The sequence below is a fragment of the Trichoderma ghanense genome (genome assembly GCF_004382785.1).
Source record: "Trichoderma ghanense strain CCMA-1212 chromosome Unknown scaffold_26, whole genome shotgun sequence".
NCBI lineage: Eukaryota > Fungi > Ascomycota > Sordariomycetes > Hypocreales > Hypocreaceae > Trichoderma > Trichoderma ghanense.
The window spans coordinates 1-15,859 of NW_027395689.1; the positions used below are offsets into that span (position 1 = coordinate 1).

Consider the following 15,859-nt stretch of genomic DNA (forward strand, 5'->3'; position numbering starts at 1 on the left):
TAGCTTAAAGGTAAAATTAAATATAAGAGAAAAATATTCCTTTACTTTTTAAAGTCCTGCTTAACCTTAGGTATAAAGCACTTATAGATTTAAAGTATTTAGAAATTTATACCCTTTTTTACTTATAAAGAATGGCTTCCCTAAGTAATACCTCTATAACCTCAAACTGTGATTTCGCTTCAGAGTCCTGATAATACACTCTCAAGACCTGCAATCGAGCTTGAAGAGCTTCCCATACGTCAGTCTGCATGCCTTGAGAGACAAGCGCCTGGATTACTTCAAGGCGCCACTTGAAGTCTGGGAATGGCATATCCCCTTCGCATACATAACCGATAACAGGAGGGTCGTTAATATCCGCGCCTGCAGCAATGAGAGCTTTGATTGCCGCCACTTCTTTTTCGCCATATTGATCCTCCTTAGCATATGCACCTTTCACCACAGGCGCTGGAGTCCGAGAGCCGCAGATAAGAGAGAGAGCAGTGAAACTGACATCCTTCTCAATGTGCTTTATCTGGAAGCGCCGATTGACGTCTGCTCCAGCAGCAGCGAGTATCTGTATCATCTGGGCAGACGTGGGCCTCAGTCGTCCTTGGTGGCAAGCAACCATTAGTGGCGAGGAGGAACCCTCCACAAGACGCTCCTCTGACTGCTCTTCATTGTCTCCAGGTGAGATCCTGACTCGGTATCGTGTTGTTCTTTCGACTTCGACATCAGCCCCGTTCTCCACAAGCAGTTTGGTAGATGGAACGTCTTCTCGCGCAATCGTATGCAGTAATGGAGTGAACCCTGTTGCATTCTTTCGGCAGACATCTGCGCCGAGTTCGATCAATGCTTTGGTAGCATCTTCCGTTGACAAGTACAGAGGAAGCATCTGAGCGCCATATTCAACAGCGCTTGGATCGTTGACGTCTGCGCCGTATTCGACTAGCAACCGGATAAGATCTGCCGATCCAAATGCAGAGGCAATATGAATTGGCGGGCAGATATCTGGCAACTGAGACTGCACGCGACTCTTGTCTAGACAGAGCTCCGAATTGTATCCCAAAGTAATGTTGGCTCCTTTCTCGAGAAGATGCTGCGCAATAGGGAGATTCCCACACGCAATTGCTGTTCCGAGAGGGGTAAGCCCAGCCGCAGAGAACTGGTTTATCAGTTCTCCTTCTTTCACAATTTCCTTCACCTCGCTCAGATTGTTGCCTTTGATCAGGCAGTGTAATTTTTCAGCCATGACGTTCTCTTCAGGGAGCATAAACTTCTGCGGATAAAGTGTGACTGCAGCTGGCGTAGGAGACGTGGTGAGGTGGTAAATGTGCGCAGGAATGTTACGGTTTATATAGAAGACGGGTTCCCACAGGTACTACCTTGGTGTACATTTTGCACTAGACCTAACATAACCCCATGAATAAAACAGCAATCGCAAAATTTCATGTAATAATATTCCTCTCTCTTATACTAGTAAATTTCTGCTGGCCTCCTTTTAACGCCTGGCGGCGCCCGTAAAGACTCGAACTGTTCTTCAGTAAAGAGCTCTTTGGGATGCCATGATATAACGTGATCATCAACCTGGCATTTACGGGATACATTGAAGTCCACGGCTGCGGTTTCGAACCCTTCCACCCAGAAAGCTGTGTAAAGGTTCACACTCCATTTACATCGTAGAGTCTGTAGAATTGTATGTAGACAGCGCAAAGTATCGAGTTCGACTTCGTCAGTCTTATTCTCAAAGTAATAATCCGCGTATGCAAACTTTCGCAACCGGTCTAGACAATAAACGTCATGCTGGCCTTGGTTGAAAGCGAGATATCGGTTGCTACCTATCCCTTGAGACGGCAATGTTATTACAGAGCAAAACACCACTGCCCATGTCAAACATACCCCATTGCTCAGGCGCCTCAACGGCATATTCCGGGTCTTTGCCCAGGCGACGGACTTCGTGCTCCTCAATGAGGAAGAATCTATCGCCTTCGTAGAGAGCTTGCCATGCCTGGTCAACCTCAGGTGATGGTGACTCTACATAGATCGAAGGACCTCCAGGGTTGTGGCGGTTCAACAACGCGGCCTTTGTCCACCGAGTCTCAAGATTGATTGTGGTACGATCGAGTAGTGGCGCTGCATGGGCAGTTTGTGAGCGACAGGCTTTGAGTCGGAGAAAGGCGGGACATTACAGTAGACATTCGTAGCCACGACGAGACTGTGCCCGTCCAGTTTCTTGACAGCCAAAAGAGAATAGAAGCAGGCAATAATCGCGATGATAAAGAGGCAGACGTTAACTGCAGCACCAACTCGAAGCCATTTAGTGAATGATGACTGAGGCTTTGATGAGCTTATGGGCGCCCCTTCCAAGTCATCTTGAACAAGCTGATAGCGGCCTTTGGTGTCCATATTGAGCATAGGCGTGTGTTGAAGAGCAGAGGACGTTGAGACATGGACGTACGTGGAGGGTGCTGAGAGTACCTCGTGTAAGGTCAGTCGTTGCAAACACACAACAGTGGCGTATCGAATGCGACAGGGGTGGCCTTGGTTATGCTGCAGTGGCAGAGAATTGCCTTGCTGAATCCATCGGTCGCTTATACGAAGTACAAGGGACTTCATCCAAGCCACGAGTGGCCTACTCCGTATATCCGAAAGAGATGCAAGGTTTGCAGGGATACCTCTTAGTTCACACATCTCGTCCATGACAGATTACTAGGAAGTGCGACATATCCGTTGGTTGCAAGAAGCCGAGTTTCCGGGTCAGACACGGCCACGGACCTCGAGGTTACAATCATTGACGTATTGGGCGCGAACTTTTCATTAGCCTGGTATGTCGCCAGGACAAGGATTTGATCCTTCAACAGACAGCCGGTATGGGAACTAACCTAAAGAGATATTTGAATAAGGCATGCTCATTGCAGCAGTGTGAAAAGCGTCATGTGTGCATTGCTATCAAGCAGCACTCAATGTGAACGTCATGGAAGGATTGCAGCATGAGAAGATTTGATGCCTGGAACGAAGTGGGCGCCGAACTACAAAAGTTCAATGCATGAACAGCTCGATGTGCACCGGCAAGCATTATTGTTCCGAAAAGGAGGAGGTTATTAATCGATAGTCAGGCGACTTTTCAACATCACGATCCTCGGAGCAAGCATGGGAAAGCCGTAACCAAGCACTCGTGCTTCCATCCCGAAATTACCTCAAAGGTCTATTCTCTCCTCGGGTCCGCTCCAACTCGGGTTCATTAATTAGTTAGCGGCAAGTCGAGTACATTGGCTTTTATCTTGAGACTCCCTTTAGTATTGATTCCTGCAAGGTTGATATGACGACAGCAAAGAATACACGCTTCTACAGTGCATGCTCACTGATGCGATCATGGCTTCCTTCACAAGGAGAGAGGGCGTCCAAATGCCGGCTTTACTTTATAGTTGTAGCTGAGGGCCTTGTCTTCTTGATATCCGCAGCATTGCTGTGGTTCTCGTGGCAGCGTGTTGCCTATTCACCTTCTGACCACGAGCTAGTTCTTTCATCCAATACATATTGTGAGCCCACAAAAGTCCTTCGAGGTTGAGTCAAAAGCTGACATACTCATTCAGCACCCCTTCTCGACCGCTTGACGGTCCATATGCGCGACGTACAACTGAAGAGCGCCTTACTCAATGAGCACAACACACCACCCTCTATCCATCGACAAAAGCCTTCGTTAGATGTGGATGCTGCGTGGACGTACTTGACCCACGGGGGACGCAACTTCCTCATAACGGCCGACGAGGTCCGGAAGCTTGGAAAGAACCCTGAAACAGCGGCTCATATAACTGACGCGAAAGGTCCGTTGAGTCGGTCTTTGGTGGCACAATGTACGACAACTAACTTTCTTAGCGAACGGAGATGAGAAATACTTTGCTTGGATCCAGGGCTCTCACGATATCCATTGTCTGGACAATGTGCGCAGATTCATGTTCCGAGATCATTATTACGGCAAAGAGTTGCAAGATCCTATAATAGAAGCGCACTTCCTCCATTGCCTGCAAACCCTTCTGCTGTCGCTGCAGTGCAAGTATAGCACAGACGTGTATCTTGCCACCTGGGTTGAGGGTCGGGATGCGCCTGTGATAGACTTCAACATTACTCGTCGTTGTGTAGACTACGACGACTACCTGCACTGGGAGCCGAGCTCACAGAGGTCACATATCGACTTCGCAACGTCGCCTGTGCCGCCGGATGCGCTTCGAGTGAGTCAGGACATAATATGATGAACAGTTAATTAGCTCCAAATTGTCCTATACTATCATGTAGACAGAACACAAAACCTCTTGCTTATTGTTCTTCTAAATCGGACAGTGTGTTATTTAACAAAGCATCAACTCAGTTAGCAGAACGTGTTATTAATTCTAAGGGTCTTGTGGGTTATAAACTCTATATAGCGGCTAGCAACGCCTCTCACAATGTTTTAACAGGAATGTTAATATTTAAACTTTATTAATAAGAAAAAAGTTGAAAAGACAAAGCAGCTAGAACTTAGCAGCTCTAATAATGTGATATATTGTTTTAATTCTTCTCACATATTACACCTCTGTTAGAGACTGTCCTTCAAGATAGGATCCAAACATGCCTCTGGTGCTTTATAGGCAATGGTGCCCAAGCCCTAGCTAGAATACACTAGCAGGCTGAAAGACTGCCCCCGGAGGAGCTCGCAACTTGTAAAATTCTTTCTCTGAATGCTCTGTTCCTGGAGCCCATTCATTCATATCTGCATCATAACTGAGGCACTGGCGGCTGATATTAAAGTCGACAACAGCGAAATCCTGACCCTCAACCCATGCAGATAAGTATATGTCAGTGCTATATCTGCATTGAAGAGTTTGCAAGAGCGAGTGAAGACAATGCATGACATGTTGTTCTAGAGCCCAGCTCATGGTGCCATTAAAGTAATAGTCTTTAAACATTGCACAACGTATCATGTTCAGACAGTGCAGGTCATGCGAGGACTGGGTGATGGCGATGTACTTTTCTTCGCCGTTGCCTGAGAGATTTATATTGTAAGCATAGAAAAACATGGAGGTATGGCGGTGAAGAAAGCTTCGGGCCAGTACTCACGCCATGTCTCGGGAGCTATCACGGCGGCCTTTGGATCTTTTCCAAGACGTTCAACTTCGTCTGCTGTGATCAAGAAGATACGTCCATTTCTGTGCAAATATTCCCAAGCTGCATCAACATCTTTGGATGGCTCCTGGCGAAAGATAGATGGAGGGGTGTTGTGGTAGTTCACGAAAGCGCTTTTGAGCCATCTCTGCTCGAGGTGCAACTGACGTCGGTCCAGAATGGGCGCTGGATATGGCAAATCATCAGTAATCCGTAAATCGCCCTGTCCTAGCTCTTTGCTTGACTTACACCATCCATTGATTGCTGCGATCAGCTCATGATCTGTCGGTCGATAAAATATTTTGTTACAAGAGGCCCAGATGAGGCCAGATGATAAAGAAGTAATACAGAGGTGAACAAAGAATGCCAGTCCAATATGCCTCGTGGTCCAGGATTGGCGAGGCAGAGTCTGCAACGTAGCGCAGATGCTAGAGTTAGCAAGAGAAATAAGAGCAGATATCTAAATGTTCATGAGACCGTTGATAATGTATTACTACTTACCGGCGCTTTGCTTTCCTTCGCAAGCTCGTAATTCTTAATGGAATCCATCTCTTGTTGACACTATTAATCGAATCCCAGTAACTACCAGCTAGAAGAAAAAGACATTGTAGCTACGGACGCCCGTGCTACTAAGTTGGCTGATGGGAATGCCCCCCCTATCTCTCCATCTCTCTGTACAAGAATACGGTGGTTGCCGTCATTCTGCAAACTCGGCAGTAAAGGCGTATCAATCGGAACTTCTGTGCGGGTCTTCATCTTCCACACATGCTGACCAACGTTCGAATCCTTATTGCCGCCACGTCCATGTTACATCGCTTGTAGTAACCGAGCCCGGTGCCTGCTTTTACTACAGGGGGAGGGGTAAGAGCAGACAACGCGAGGGAGGGGTGTGGCTAGCCTTGATGTAGTCGCGGTTCGGTCGTAAGAGAACGTATAGTCTGAGATTCATCATCTGAAGAATCGCAAGAACTCGTCAGCAGCCTCACCATCCGGAATATGGATATGGATCCAAGAGGAAACTATGCGCCTCTCGAAAAGGACGATGACGGGGTTGAGGGCCTCATTTCTGGTGAAAGCCGGCCAAGCAGCTCTGTCTCAGTAAGGAATCTGTGGAAAGCGACCATTGGCTTTTTACTGACGAGGCGTGACGTTGAGACGCTATTTGAAGTCGCAGAACCAATCTCCCAAAAAGCCGCATGGCGCTCCAATCTTCCGCCGCTCTCCCATCCGCCAACTCTCTGGCTAATTCTGGTGGATTGTCTATTCCTCATTGCTGCTCTGTCGCTTTGCAGCTACGCATGGATCCTCAAGCCGCGAATGACAGATCATGAGCTAGTTATTAAGGTTAACGGATACTGTTCGTCGCCTGACTTCTAACATTATGCCATGTTTTCGACTTGCTAAAGCACCCAAATAGCCCCCCTATTAACGCGGACGAAAATCGAGTTGTTCGAGCAACAGATTCAGACGCCTTTGATCAACAGGCATAATGTCAATGGTTCATCAATCTATCGTGAGCCACCCTCGCCGGATGTGGATGATGCGTGGGAGCGCTTGCACAAAGGAGATCGTCTGTTTCTTGTGGGAGAAGACGAAGTTCGCCGCATCGGAAAAGACCCAGATGTTCTGATTAAAGCACCTCTAGATTGGGGTGAGTGACCGACTTACGGTGCTCCATTGTGTATAATGAGGTTGACAAAAAGGATATCTAGGTTATGGCGACGGTCAGTATCTCGCAGCGAATCAAGGACAGCATGACATCCACTGCCTGAACAAACTTCGAATGTGGATCTATGCAGAACATTACTATGGAGGCCGAGAAGCTGTCCGTGAGATTCACGCCTTACACTGTCTTCATACCTTGGTTCAGACACTGCAATGCCGATATAGCACTGACGTGTATACCGCAATGTGGGTTGAAGGGTTTGATGCGCCAGTCATTGATTTCAACGTGACGCGCAAATGCATGAAATACGAAAATATCCTGCATTGGAACCCTGAAAAGCCGTATACTGAGGAGCAGTTTCTGGCTCTCAAGCCACCAAGCGGCCAGAAGAGGATCCCTTCAGATGTTTACTAGCGTCTGCCTCAGCGGACTAACACCTTATACATAGCACCATACTACAGTCATAGCCGTGTTTCACATGAGGACCTGCACGAGATATTTCTGTTTTGCTATAATTAAAGTTGAACGGGATTTACCTACATATCTCGACGCGTTGATTTGAAGACGCATCCTGGACTGTTTCACTGGGTGATAATCGTAAATATCCTCATTTTATAGACTGTTTGATAGTGCAGTACAAATGCTTGTAGTTGACTTTTGAATAGTGTTTAACTGCAAGGCAAGTGGTCGTGCAAGAAGGGCAGAATCATGTTATAACGGCTGTTCGACAGGAGCGCAAGGCAGACGATATGCATACGCAGAACCGCTTCAAGTCATCATTTTACATTTTTCATACAGACAACTACGGGGTCAGTGATCATGTGGCTCAACAAAGTCAGGGAGTTGCTCATGCCTCTGAGCCTGATCAATGTTCCACTGATGCCAGAAAGCACGCCCTTCTTCAGTCTCGTTCCATCCAGCCCGCCACTGTTTGAAGTATGTATTGCCAGGAAAAGCCGCCCAGAATTCAGAAAGGTCTTCCCACGCGGTCTGGTCAAAGGGCGGGTTGTCGATAATATCCTGTCTCTCTTCCTTCGTGACTTCTTGTCGCAGGTCTGTGGCCTCGTGCGCTCGAGCCCACTCGACGATCTTGGAGAAGTTGCGGCAGGTATGTGTTGTTTCTAGATTGGGAGCGAGCACAGCGCCGACGGGCAGATTGAGACGCCAAGTGACGGGCGAAACATCGGCGTTGCACATAAGTGTGCTCCTGAGTATATCAATACAGTGATCTATGAATTTGTTAGATGGGCAAGTTATGATATCAGCAGCGACGTCTCGTACCCCAATGGCGGAACTGCATCGTATTCCGATTTACGGTGCCGTCTACATTGTATTCCCATTTATTCGGCCATCGTTCGGGATAGAATGCCTTCCGGATATCGTTGAGGCAGTGAAGCTGATGAAAGACCTCTAGCTGTATAAGATATCTGTCGGTGCCTCTCTCGTTAATTGTCGGAAGCGCCAGCCGGCTTGCCTCCTCTTTGGTAATGGCACTGTCACCGTCTACACGATGGTATATAGTGTCAGCTCGCACAACATTGTGTAGGAGAGTTAGATTCCGTAACTTACACTGGTAGAGGTCTTCCCACATTTGATCAATCTCGTCATTCGGATATCCCATGTATGGGGTCTTGGTCATGAACCCTGTGGAGATGTTCGTGACATGATACTCAATAAGGTGATTCACGGGAGCTTTGGAAGGCGTCAGCTCGTGGCTTCGGAGAGTCAAACATACACATCACTCACAATATATCTGAAGTGCAGGATCACTTTGTTTCCGAAGAGCCAAAAGTGTGAGTCCAAACCCTAGTATGACATTCACAGCCACGGAGATGGCCAGAGCCCAATTCTGTGTCCCAGAGTTCCGACGCTGGAGGTAGTCTCCCGAAAGCAAGCTGTAAGTCGAGTCTTCATCGGTTGAAGAGGCAGCAGAATCGTATTTGCTCCAAGACTCATTCAATGACTTCGTAAAGCGAATCCAGGATGCCTTTCCGCTTGCCATATCTTCGCAATTGCAACTATAGTAAGAATGGATGTGGATTATGGTAGATTAGACGGCGTCCCAATGGTGAGTAGTTGTCGGCAGGCTGGGTGAAGTTTCCGTATCCCTCACAATGAGATTTATTGCAATAGCTGCTCCAAGGGGGGGGGGTGTCTCTAAAACTCCGCCATGCACAAAGGAGGGGCCGCTCTGCTTAAGCGCAAGGAACCTCATGGGTACTGTAGGTAGGTGCCTGGCATCCATCGGTGTTGTGTTTTAGCGGATAACAAAAGATCCAACAATGTGCTGTAGAAATAGACACGGGCGCTGCTTCAGTCCGGAGAATTGAGCAATCTCGATGGTTCTGAAGTACCAACAGAGTATATAGGCCAAGTATGCCGATACAGTCTGTTGCTATGTACGTGCTCTTGGTAAGAAGCTCCGAGATAGCTGCAAAGAGGTAGCTGGTACTTCATCTTGCCGCATTACAGACATAGGTGCCTCTGGATGGGCTTAGCCAGAGTGTAATGAGTCTCGTATCGGCACAGCAGCCTGGTACAGAATCTTTTTGCACCGGATTTCTTCCGGAATAACGGAAGCCGCTGTCAATACACAATCACGTTTTATGTTCTGCACCTCAATCGTACATCAACCTATTGGCTCCCGATGGAGTAGTGTATTAATGCAACTTCGACGTCCCTTATCCTACTGGGTAACAGAAATATATGAACGCACTAAGAGCACCTTTTTTATTTGTGAGGTGTCCAGGGCCGAATCTTGTAAAAAGAACATTAAGTTCACGCGAATAGGTAGGCCGTTAGGGGCCATCGCTTCGAGAATGTTCTATCGGTGCTTCATCTCTTCAGTTAATCCTCCAGGAGCAGCTGGTTCAAATATCGATGCTTTTGATATGCCGCCATGTCGCTGAGGGGAACTTGCAGACCAACCTCAAAGTGCAGATATTCTCCGCGTTTCTGTAATCTTCGTCTAAGTATACACTGATGCGCAGTTGGAGGGAACCGTGAAGAAGTGCGGCTAACCATGGTTGCATTGCGCCATGCTTATTTGTTCTGGTCTGATCGTAGGATTCTGCAGTGTCATGTATCACAGCTCATGTGATAGATTAAAGCCAAGCACGCCATCCCGATATGATTGCCCAAAAGGGAAATCGTTCTGGATACGAGGTCGCAACGCTGACCAACCGCCCTTATGTATGATGACAAGAAGCAGGAGTCGAACCATCACCAACGGGACACGATGTTGCCGCTTCACTCGGCGTTGCCGACCGTGTCTTTTCACGAGAAGTCTTGTCTTAGCGCGGGTTTTCATGATGGTGTTCTTGAGAGTCGAAACAAGGGCCATTGGATCGAAGCAGACTACTGACTGAATGGCCAGTTACCTTTCTACGAAATTTTTCATCCTACACCATGTTCAGTATCCCCTTTCTCAGAAGAAGACTATAGTCTACCGTAGCTGGCGGAAAACCGTATGATATTCAACATTGAGGAGAGTAAGATGTGAGCTTGAAGGGGTGACTGTAACGCCTTGTTTGTTGGCCTTGACTAGATCATTCTCATCACAAATCTGAATTCGTCATCGGCCGTAACGACTTGCCGGGATCTTTGTGAATGCGGCCTGAATCCTATGCAAACATGGAGGACTATCTAAGACCTTGTGATTCATGGATGGTAGGAGAAGCCCGGAGAAAAAGGATGCAGTCGTTCGTTAGCTTGAAGGAGTACTCCGTTATGCCGAGAGCTTCTTCCAAGGATGAAGGGGGGCGTCGGCAACTTGATCTGCTCCTGTCAAGGCACTTAGCGTCAAATTACCCTTCCGGCATAGACAGAGTCCAATAGTTTTGAGTTAAGCTCAAACCTTTGGCAACAAGACTGTGTGGTAAGTGATTCGGAAAGGTCCCCAGACGGCTTATAAGGACTGCTGGCAAAACCACTTGTCGTTCATCTCTACTCATCTCTCAACAGAAACTTCCATCCCAGCTTTGGTCCTGCAATTACTTGAAGTCGCTACCAGGTCACGTTATCAAAATGAAGCTGTTAATAACTATTGTCGCCACGGCTGCTCTGGCATTTGCTGCTCCCACTAAGTACGAGATGCCGACACACCCCTAACGGGCAGTCAGTCTGAGGCTAATTGGAACTCTGGAATAGGCATATGGAGCGCAACATTGACTCCTCCGAAGTTGCAGCGTACCAAACGGACACTTCTGTCGCTGGATGGGCTGAAAACAAGAAGCGGAACATCGACTCATCTGAGGTGGCGGCTTATGGCGGCGCTGATGTTGCCGGTTGGGTTGAGGACAAGAAGCGCAACATTGACTCCTCCGAGGTGGCGGCTTATCAAACTGATGCCTCTGTTGCAGGATGGGCGGAGAATTAATCACGTCTTAAACGCGATACAACGGGCAGTTTATCATAAGGCTGCCCAACTCTTCAATAGCTAATGACATTGGCAATATTCTTAGCTGATTGACTCCCTCCGCTACCTGTAATCTCTCCCGAGAAGTGGATGTCACAGAAACGGGAACATACCCAAATTTCATGAGATTGACAGGTGACCTAAGGTAGGCCAGCATCCAAGTATAGGCGGAGTCATTAATGAAGCGTTGTAACATGGCTCAAAACATGCCTTTCGCCCAAAAGACAGGGCCGGATGCTAGGCTTCGTTGATGGCAGATTGAGGTTGTGCACAATCTGTGGTAGCGATACCCTGGACCGGGCGGCTTAGTTCGCCGCCACTCAGTCATACCTAGTATAAATCATCCTTTCCCAGAGAAACGGTTCGTCGGACTGTTCAACTCCGTTTGTTCAACTCCGTTTCACATATGAACCATCTCGGGGCTGCCTTGAACTGCATCCGTATTGACTGAGATCGAGGCTAGCAAGATGAGCCTGCCCTTCGTTTGCCTCGTCGTCTCATGGGCCGCGATCGCCCAGCTCGTCAGTTCCGAACCGACTAGCTCGACCAATGCGGCATCCGCGACTGCGCCATGCGCCCGTGTCTCTGTCCTTTGGGCGGCGCAAAAGTCGAACTCTCCCCATGGTTCGCTCTCTGAAGTTGCCGTGATGCCGCAGAGCTATTCTAACCCAGCACAGCAACTCCTACAGTGGCTGCCGAGATCGCACACGACTGCCTGCAATCGATACCGCTGGGCAAAGATGCCGCCATTGAGTTGGTTGATGCTATGGCGCCTTATTTGAGCTGGCAGAGTGATTCGGCGTACAAGGCGAACCCTCCTGCGAGCTATCCATTCCCAGGTGAGCCTCGTATCCCATTTTTGAGTGCGTTGCTGATGCTGTTTGCAAAAGGCTACGACATCTTCGCCAACCTTGCCAAGATCAAGGCCGACCTGCAGGCAGACAAATATGACAGCGAGTACAGCTTTCAACTTGATTTGTACCTCAACATTATCGCAAAAGGCCACGACGGCCATCTTCTTTTTTACCCAGATGCTCTAAGCAGAGTCTTTTCTTTTGAACGTCCGACACCTCTTGTGTCCATTAGTGAAGACGGCGTGAGTCTTCCCGTCGTCAAGTTTTACGGTAGGCCGCGCCTCGTGGATTGTGCGCAGATGCGTGAAGTTGCCCATTCTAATCGTGAGGATAGAAGACGTTGTCACCAACGCGGATGCAGCCAGTACCATCACCCACATAAATGGCATTGATGCAGCTACTTATATCGAAGAGTTCGGATCGCAGGCCGTGGGATACCAGGACAAAGATGCGATCTTCAACTCAATGTTTTTCTCACTGGCAGCTCATGCTGTCCATCACCGGACTGGTTACTTTGCGCGAGGCGGCCGCACTCGATATCTCTATCCAGGTTCCAGCACTGTATTTACTTTATCGAACAAGAGCGAAATAGTCGTCCAAAACCTGGCCTCAATCACAGCCGACTTGACGGGCGTTGTTGACGGCGAGTCATTCTATGCGAAATTTTGCAATCCAAACGGCGTAACCAACGATGATACTCGCGTCACTGCCCGCACAATGACAACCGAAGATGCAGAGTCCAGCCGTTCCGATACAGTCATGTCGGGATACCCTTCTGCGCTATCAAGCACAAGAGACAAGGTTGCCTCGTGCTACTACCTTGACGGGGATGGTTTTGATGATATCGTCGTCATCGCATTGCTCGATATGATCACCGTCTCCATGTCGGAATACCAAGCTGTAGTCCAAAGGTGCATCGAGGACGCTGTTAGCGCGGGCAAGTCCAAACTCGTCATCGATCTCCAAGCAAACGACGGTGGTTATGTTGTGTTGGGATACGACTTCTTTCGTCAGCTCTTTCCCCACACAACCGGGAATGCGTTGTCTCGCTGGAAAGAGAGCGATGGGTTCTTAGCTGCGGCAGAGGTTGTGAATGACCAGCTATCTGGCTTCAATCCTTCTACCAGTAACGATTCGGCCCTGCTGCGGGATTGGGAATCGCCTTTCAATTACCAGGCCGACTACAACATGAGCGGCAAACCGTTTCCCAGCTTTGAGGACAAATTTCGGCCGCATTTATATCAGAACACAAACTACACAAACCTCATAAGATGGAACTTCAATAGGGACGTACGCGCAGCAAACAACAGGACTGGCGCCGATATTGAAGTTACAGGGTACGGATCTCGTTCCAATAGTTCTCAACCTTTTCTTGCCGAGAACATCATCCTCCTCTATGATGGCGTGTGCGCCTCCATCTGTAGCATTTTGTCAGAAATGCTTCGTACCCAGGCAGGTATCAAGTCGGTCGCGATGGGCGGACGCCCCATTGTAGGCCCTATACAAGGGGTAGGCGGTATCAAAGGCGCGCAGAGCCTTCGTTGGCAAGAGAGTAAGTGACCCATGGGGGGCTGCCATTCGCACAACCATTCCCGACGGTTCATTATCCTCTGTACTCCGTACCGACATCCAGAATGGCTGACTCGGCGCCTCTTATAGTACACAGCTATATGGCGCGATACCTGCACCATGCCAACAATGATCGCCAGGCAGCTGTCTTTTCCCAGTATTCGACATTGCCGCTCAACAGATCCAGTGCTGCAATGATTAACGTGCGGGATGCGATTACGTGGGATCATGTCAACGATGGCCTCCCCGCACAATACGTTGTTCACCATGCTGACTGCCGGCTGTATTGGACAGCCCCCATGATTATGGACGTGACGGCAGTCTGGAAAGCCGCCGCTGATGTGGCTTTCAACAATGCAGCATGCGTAGTTGGTGATTTGAGTCCAACATCTCCTAGCAGTCCGGAGCTCACCCGGAATGCTTTTGTAAATTTGCTGTTCCAAGTATCTTTTTTCCTCACATCCTATGTTATATAACAGCCTAGATAAAGGAGGTTGGTAGAACAAAGAGCTGGCGACTTGCTCTAGCAAGAGAGATGTATTCTCGCAGCATGGCTCTTTACGTCTAGCATATCGTACGTCTAATTGCAGGCTACGCAACAATCCAAGTTGAACCAGTGCTAGTCTGTCACAGTCACATCCATGCAGTTTCTTTGCCATATGGCCTTGTGGCAATTGAGTCTCGAATTGGCTTCATCCGGCTGTTTGTTGAAAGTATTCTGATATTTGCCTCCGTAAGCTATGACGGAAGCTCCATCTTACTACCTGACTTGACCTACTCCTTGAACATGGGTGTGATCTTGCCCACGTTGTGCTTTTCGCTGCATTAGCCTGAACTGGTAGACGTGAAGTTGATATCTATCATCCCATAACTCACAACATCTACCATAAACCGTCGAAGCCAATCCAACAAATGCTTCCTGAACCAAGCATACACACGTTCCTCGACGTCCTTCAAGCTTGGCCACTTTAGCAAAGATGTGGCCTTCTCCTTAGTATGCCGAAATCTCTGCGACCCCACCCATTTGCTCGACCGTATTTAGGAACGTATTTTCCTGGTTTGGAGGCACACTGGGTTCTTCTGTTTTGTTGAAGCACAGAATAGGCCGTTGCATTTTGGCAGTCATAAATGGAGCTTCGTGTAAAACAGGAGTGTGTGATGTTGTGTGTATTGATGATATGTAAAGGACTTAGTTCTACTTGATACAAACGTCGGGGGCAGGGCCCTTCTTATACACTGACTGAGATCCGCAGACGGACCGGACTGGGGTCACCCTATAGTTCAACACTTTGTTCCACAAGAACTCGTCCCTGCTCTTAGAACTTGAGAGGTTCTACAGCTGCTGGGACAAGCTACTTTCAGCTATCCTTATGGGAAGAGAAACATGGATGCAGATGGAAGGGCGGGAAACTTCTCATAGACCAGTATTTATCACGGACATTTGTCAAATGTGTTGACCGTGTTATACCATTAGCTGATACGATCCGAGAGCCTGGGATACCTTCCAACGTTCAAGGAGAATTGTTCTGGCACCATAGAGAGGAGTAGCGGACAGTCAGGCTTTTTTTCTTTGTTTGTAGGAAATCGTCATTCTATTATTTCCCGCCATAAACGATGGATCCAAGCGGGTGAACGGTAAGACGCGCGAATGTGTCCATGCAGCTGGCCTCTGCTCTCATCATGTTTCACCTTTGTTGTGAAGTAACCATGCGCTCCAGTCATTCAAGACGTTCTTCTACGACGCCGATCCGTCGCTATACACCAATGATAAATTACTTCCAATATCGGCAAAGGTATAACATGCGGTCAGAAAAGCTGGAGTCACGCTCACATGAAACCCTCACGGCCATTTCACCAAGTTTCGTATTACGACAGCGTGACTCCAGAGTAATGCTCTCAGTACAACCATTTGTGCATTCGACGAACAGAGATCATAGGGTAGCCTCTGTGACCGCTGCTTGGCAGAGCGAGTGTTACACTCAGTCGCCGGACCTTTGCATACTTGACCCTGATAATAAAGAATAGGCAGCTGGATATATCTCAGTCTTGCCCTGGTTGCCTCAATCTCAGCGACTTTGGGGACATTCGGATTCCACCACTTACACTGTGGGGCATGAAAAGTACGTGCGCTCTTCGAGGCAGCACGTCAACTCACCGTCTACGGGCATCAATCTGCTCACTGGGGAGAGAAGCTTCCACCTATCGTCAAGCATAGCTTGGGTGATGAGATCTCCGCCG

At 48.4% G+C, this 15,859-nt stretch overlaps 7 protein-coding genes across 7 annotated transcripts; 4 read left to right on the forward strand and 3 right to left on the reverse strand.

Annotated features, from left to right (window-relative positions):
* Positions 1 to 118: 118 nt before the first annotated feature.
* CCMA1212_010447 (Putative ankyrin repeat protein) lies at positions 119 to 2,382 on the reverse strand (the record flags this gene model as incomplete). The annotated part of the gene is made up of 4 exons (XM_073707491.1): positions 119 to 1,357; positions 1,582 to 1,820; positions 1,876 to 2,109; positions 2,166 to 2,382. The coding sequence occupies 4 exons, from the start codon at positions 2,380 to 2,382 to the stop codon at positions 119 to 121; spliced, it is 1,929 nt and encodes a 642-aa protein (XP_073553997.1).
* A 1,216-nt stretch (positions 2,383 to 3,598) lies between these two features.
* Positions 3,599 to 4,226, forward strand: CCMA1212_010448 (uncharacterized protein; the record flags this gene model as incomplete). The annotated part of the gene is made up of 2 exons (XM_073707492.1): positions 3,599 to 3,800; positions 3,853 to 4,226. The coding sequence occupies 2 exons, from the start codon at positions 3,599 to 3,601 to the stop codon at positions 4,224 to 4,226; spliced, it is 576 nt and encodes a 191-aa protein (XP_073553996.1).
* Positions 4,227 to 4,622: 396 nt separating this feature from the next.
* CCMA1212_010449 (uncharacterized protein) lies at positions 4,623 to 5,308 on the reverse strand (the record flags this gene model as incomplete). The annotated part of the gene is made up of 2 exons (XM_073707493.1): positions 4,623 to 4,996; positions 5,071 to 5,308. Coding segments are annotated over 2 exons (612 nt in total), but the record flags the coding sequence as incomplete, so codon positions are not given.
* Positions 5,309 to 6,111: 803 nt separating this feature from the next.
* CCMA1212_010450 (uncharacterized protein) lies at positions 6,112 to 7,195 on the forward strand (the record flags this gene model as incomplete). The annotated part of the gene is made up of 3 exons (XM_073707494.1): positions 6,112 to 6,472; positions 6,533 to 6,766; positions 6,828 to 7,195. The coding sequence occupies 3 exons, from the start codon at positions 6,112 to 6,114 to the stop codon at positions 7,193 to 7,195; spliced, it is 963 nt and encodes a 320-aa protein (XP_073553933.1).
* A 396-nt stretch (positions 7,196 to 7,591) lies between these two features.
* On the reverse strand, positions 7,592 to 9,001 carry CCMA1212_010451 (uncharacterized protein; the record flags this gene model as incomplete). Its single annotated transcript, XM_073707495.1, has 5 exons — positions 8,838 to 9,001; positions 8,528 to 8,744; positions 8,351 to 8,473; positions 8,063 to 8,284; positions 7,592 to 8,010 (listed from the first exon to the last, which is right to left on the reverse strand). Exons 1-5 carry the CDS (start codon positions 8,994 to 8,996, stop codon positions 7,592 to 7,594), a joined length of 1,140 nt encoding a protein of 379 aa, XP_073553934.1. The 5' UTR covers positions 8,997 to 9,001.
* Positions 9,002 to 10,807: 1,806 nt separating this feature from the next.
* CCMA1212_010452 (uncharacterized protein) lies at positions 10,808 to 11,159 on the forward strand (the record flags this gene model as incomplete). The annotated part of the gene is made up of 2 exons (XM_073707496.1): positions 10,808 to 10,866; positions 10,931 to 11,159. 2 exons carry the CDS (start codon positions 10,808 to 10,810, stop codon positions 11,157 to 11,159), a joined length of 288 nt encoding a protein of 95 aa, XP_073554010.1.
* A 506-nt stretch (positions 11,160 to 11,665) lies between these two features.
* Positions 11,666 to 14,097, forward strand: CCMA1212_010453 (uncharacterized protein; the record flags this gene model as incomplete). Its single annotated transcript, XM_073707497.1, has 5 exons — positions 11,666 to 11,822; positions 11,876 to 12,037; positions 12,089 to 12,322; positions 12,387 to 13,604; positions 13,712 to 14,097. The coding sequence occupies 5 exons, from the start codon at positions 11,666 to 11,668 to the stop codon at positions 14,095 to 14,097; spliced, it is 2,157 nt and encodes a 718-aa protein (XP_073554011.1).
* Between the last annotated feature and the right edge of the window lie 1,762 nt (positions 14,098 to 15,859).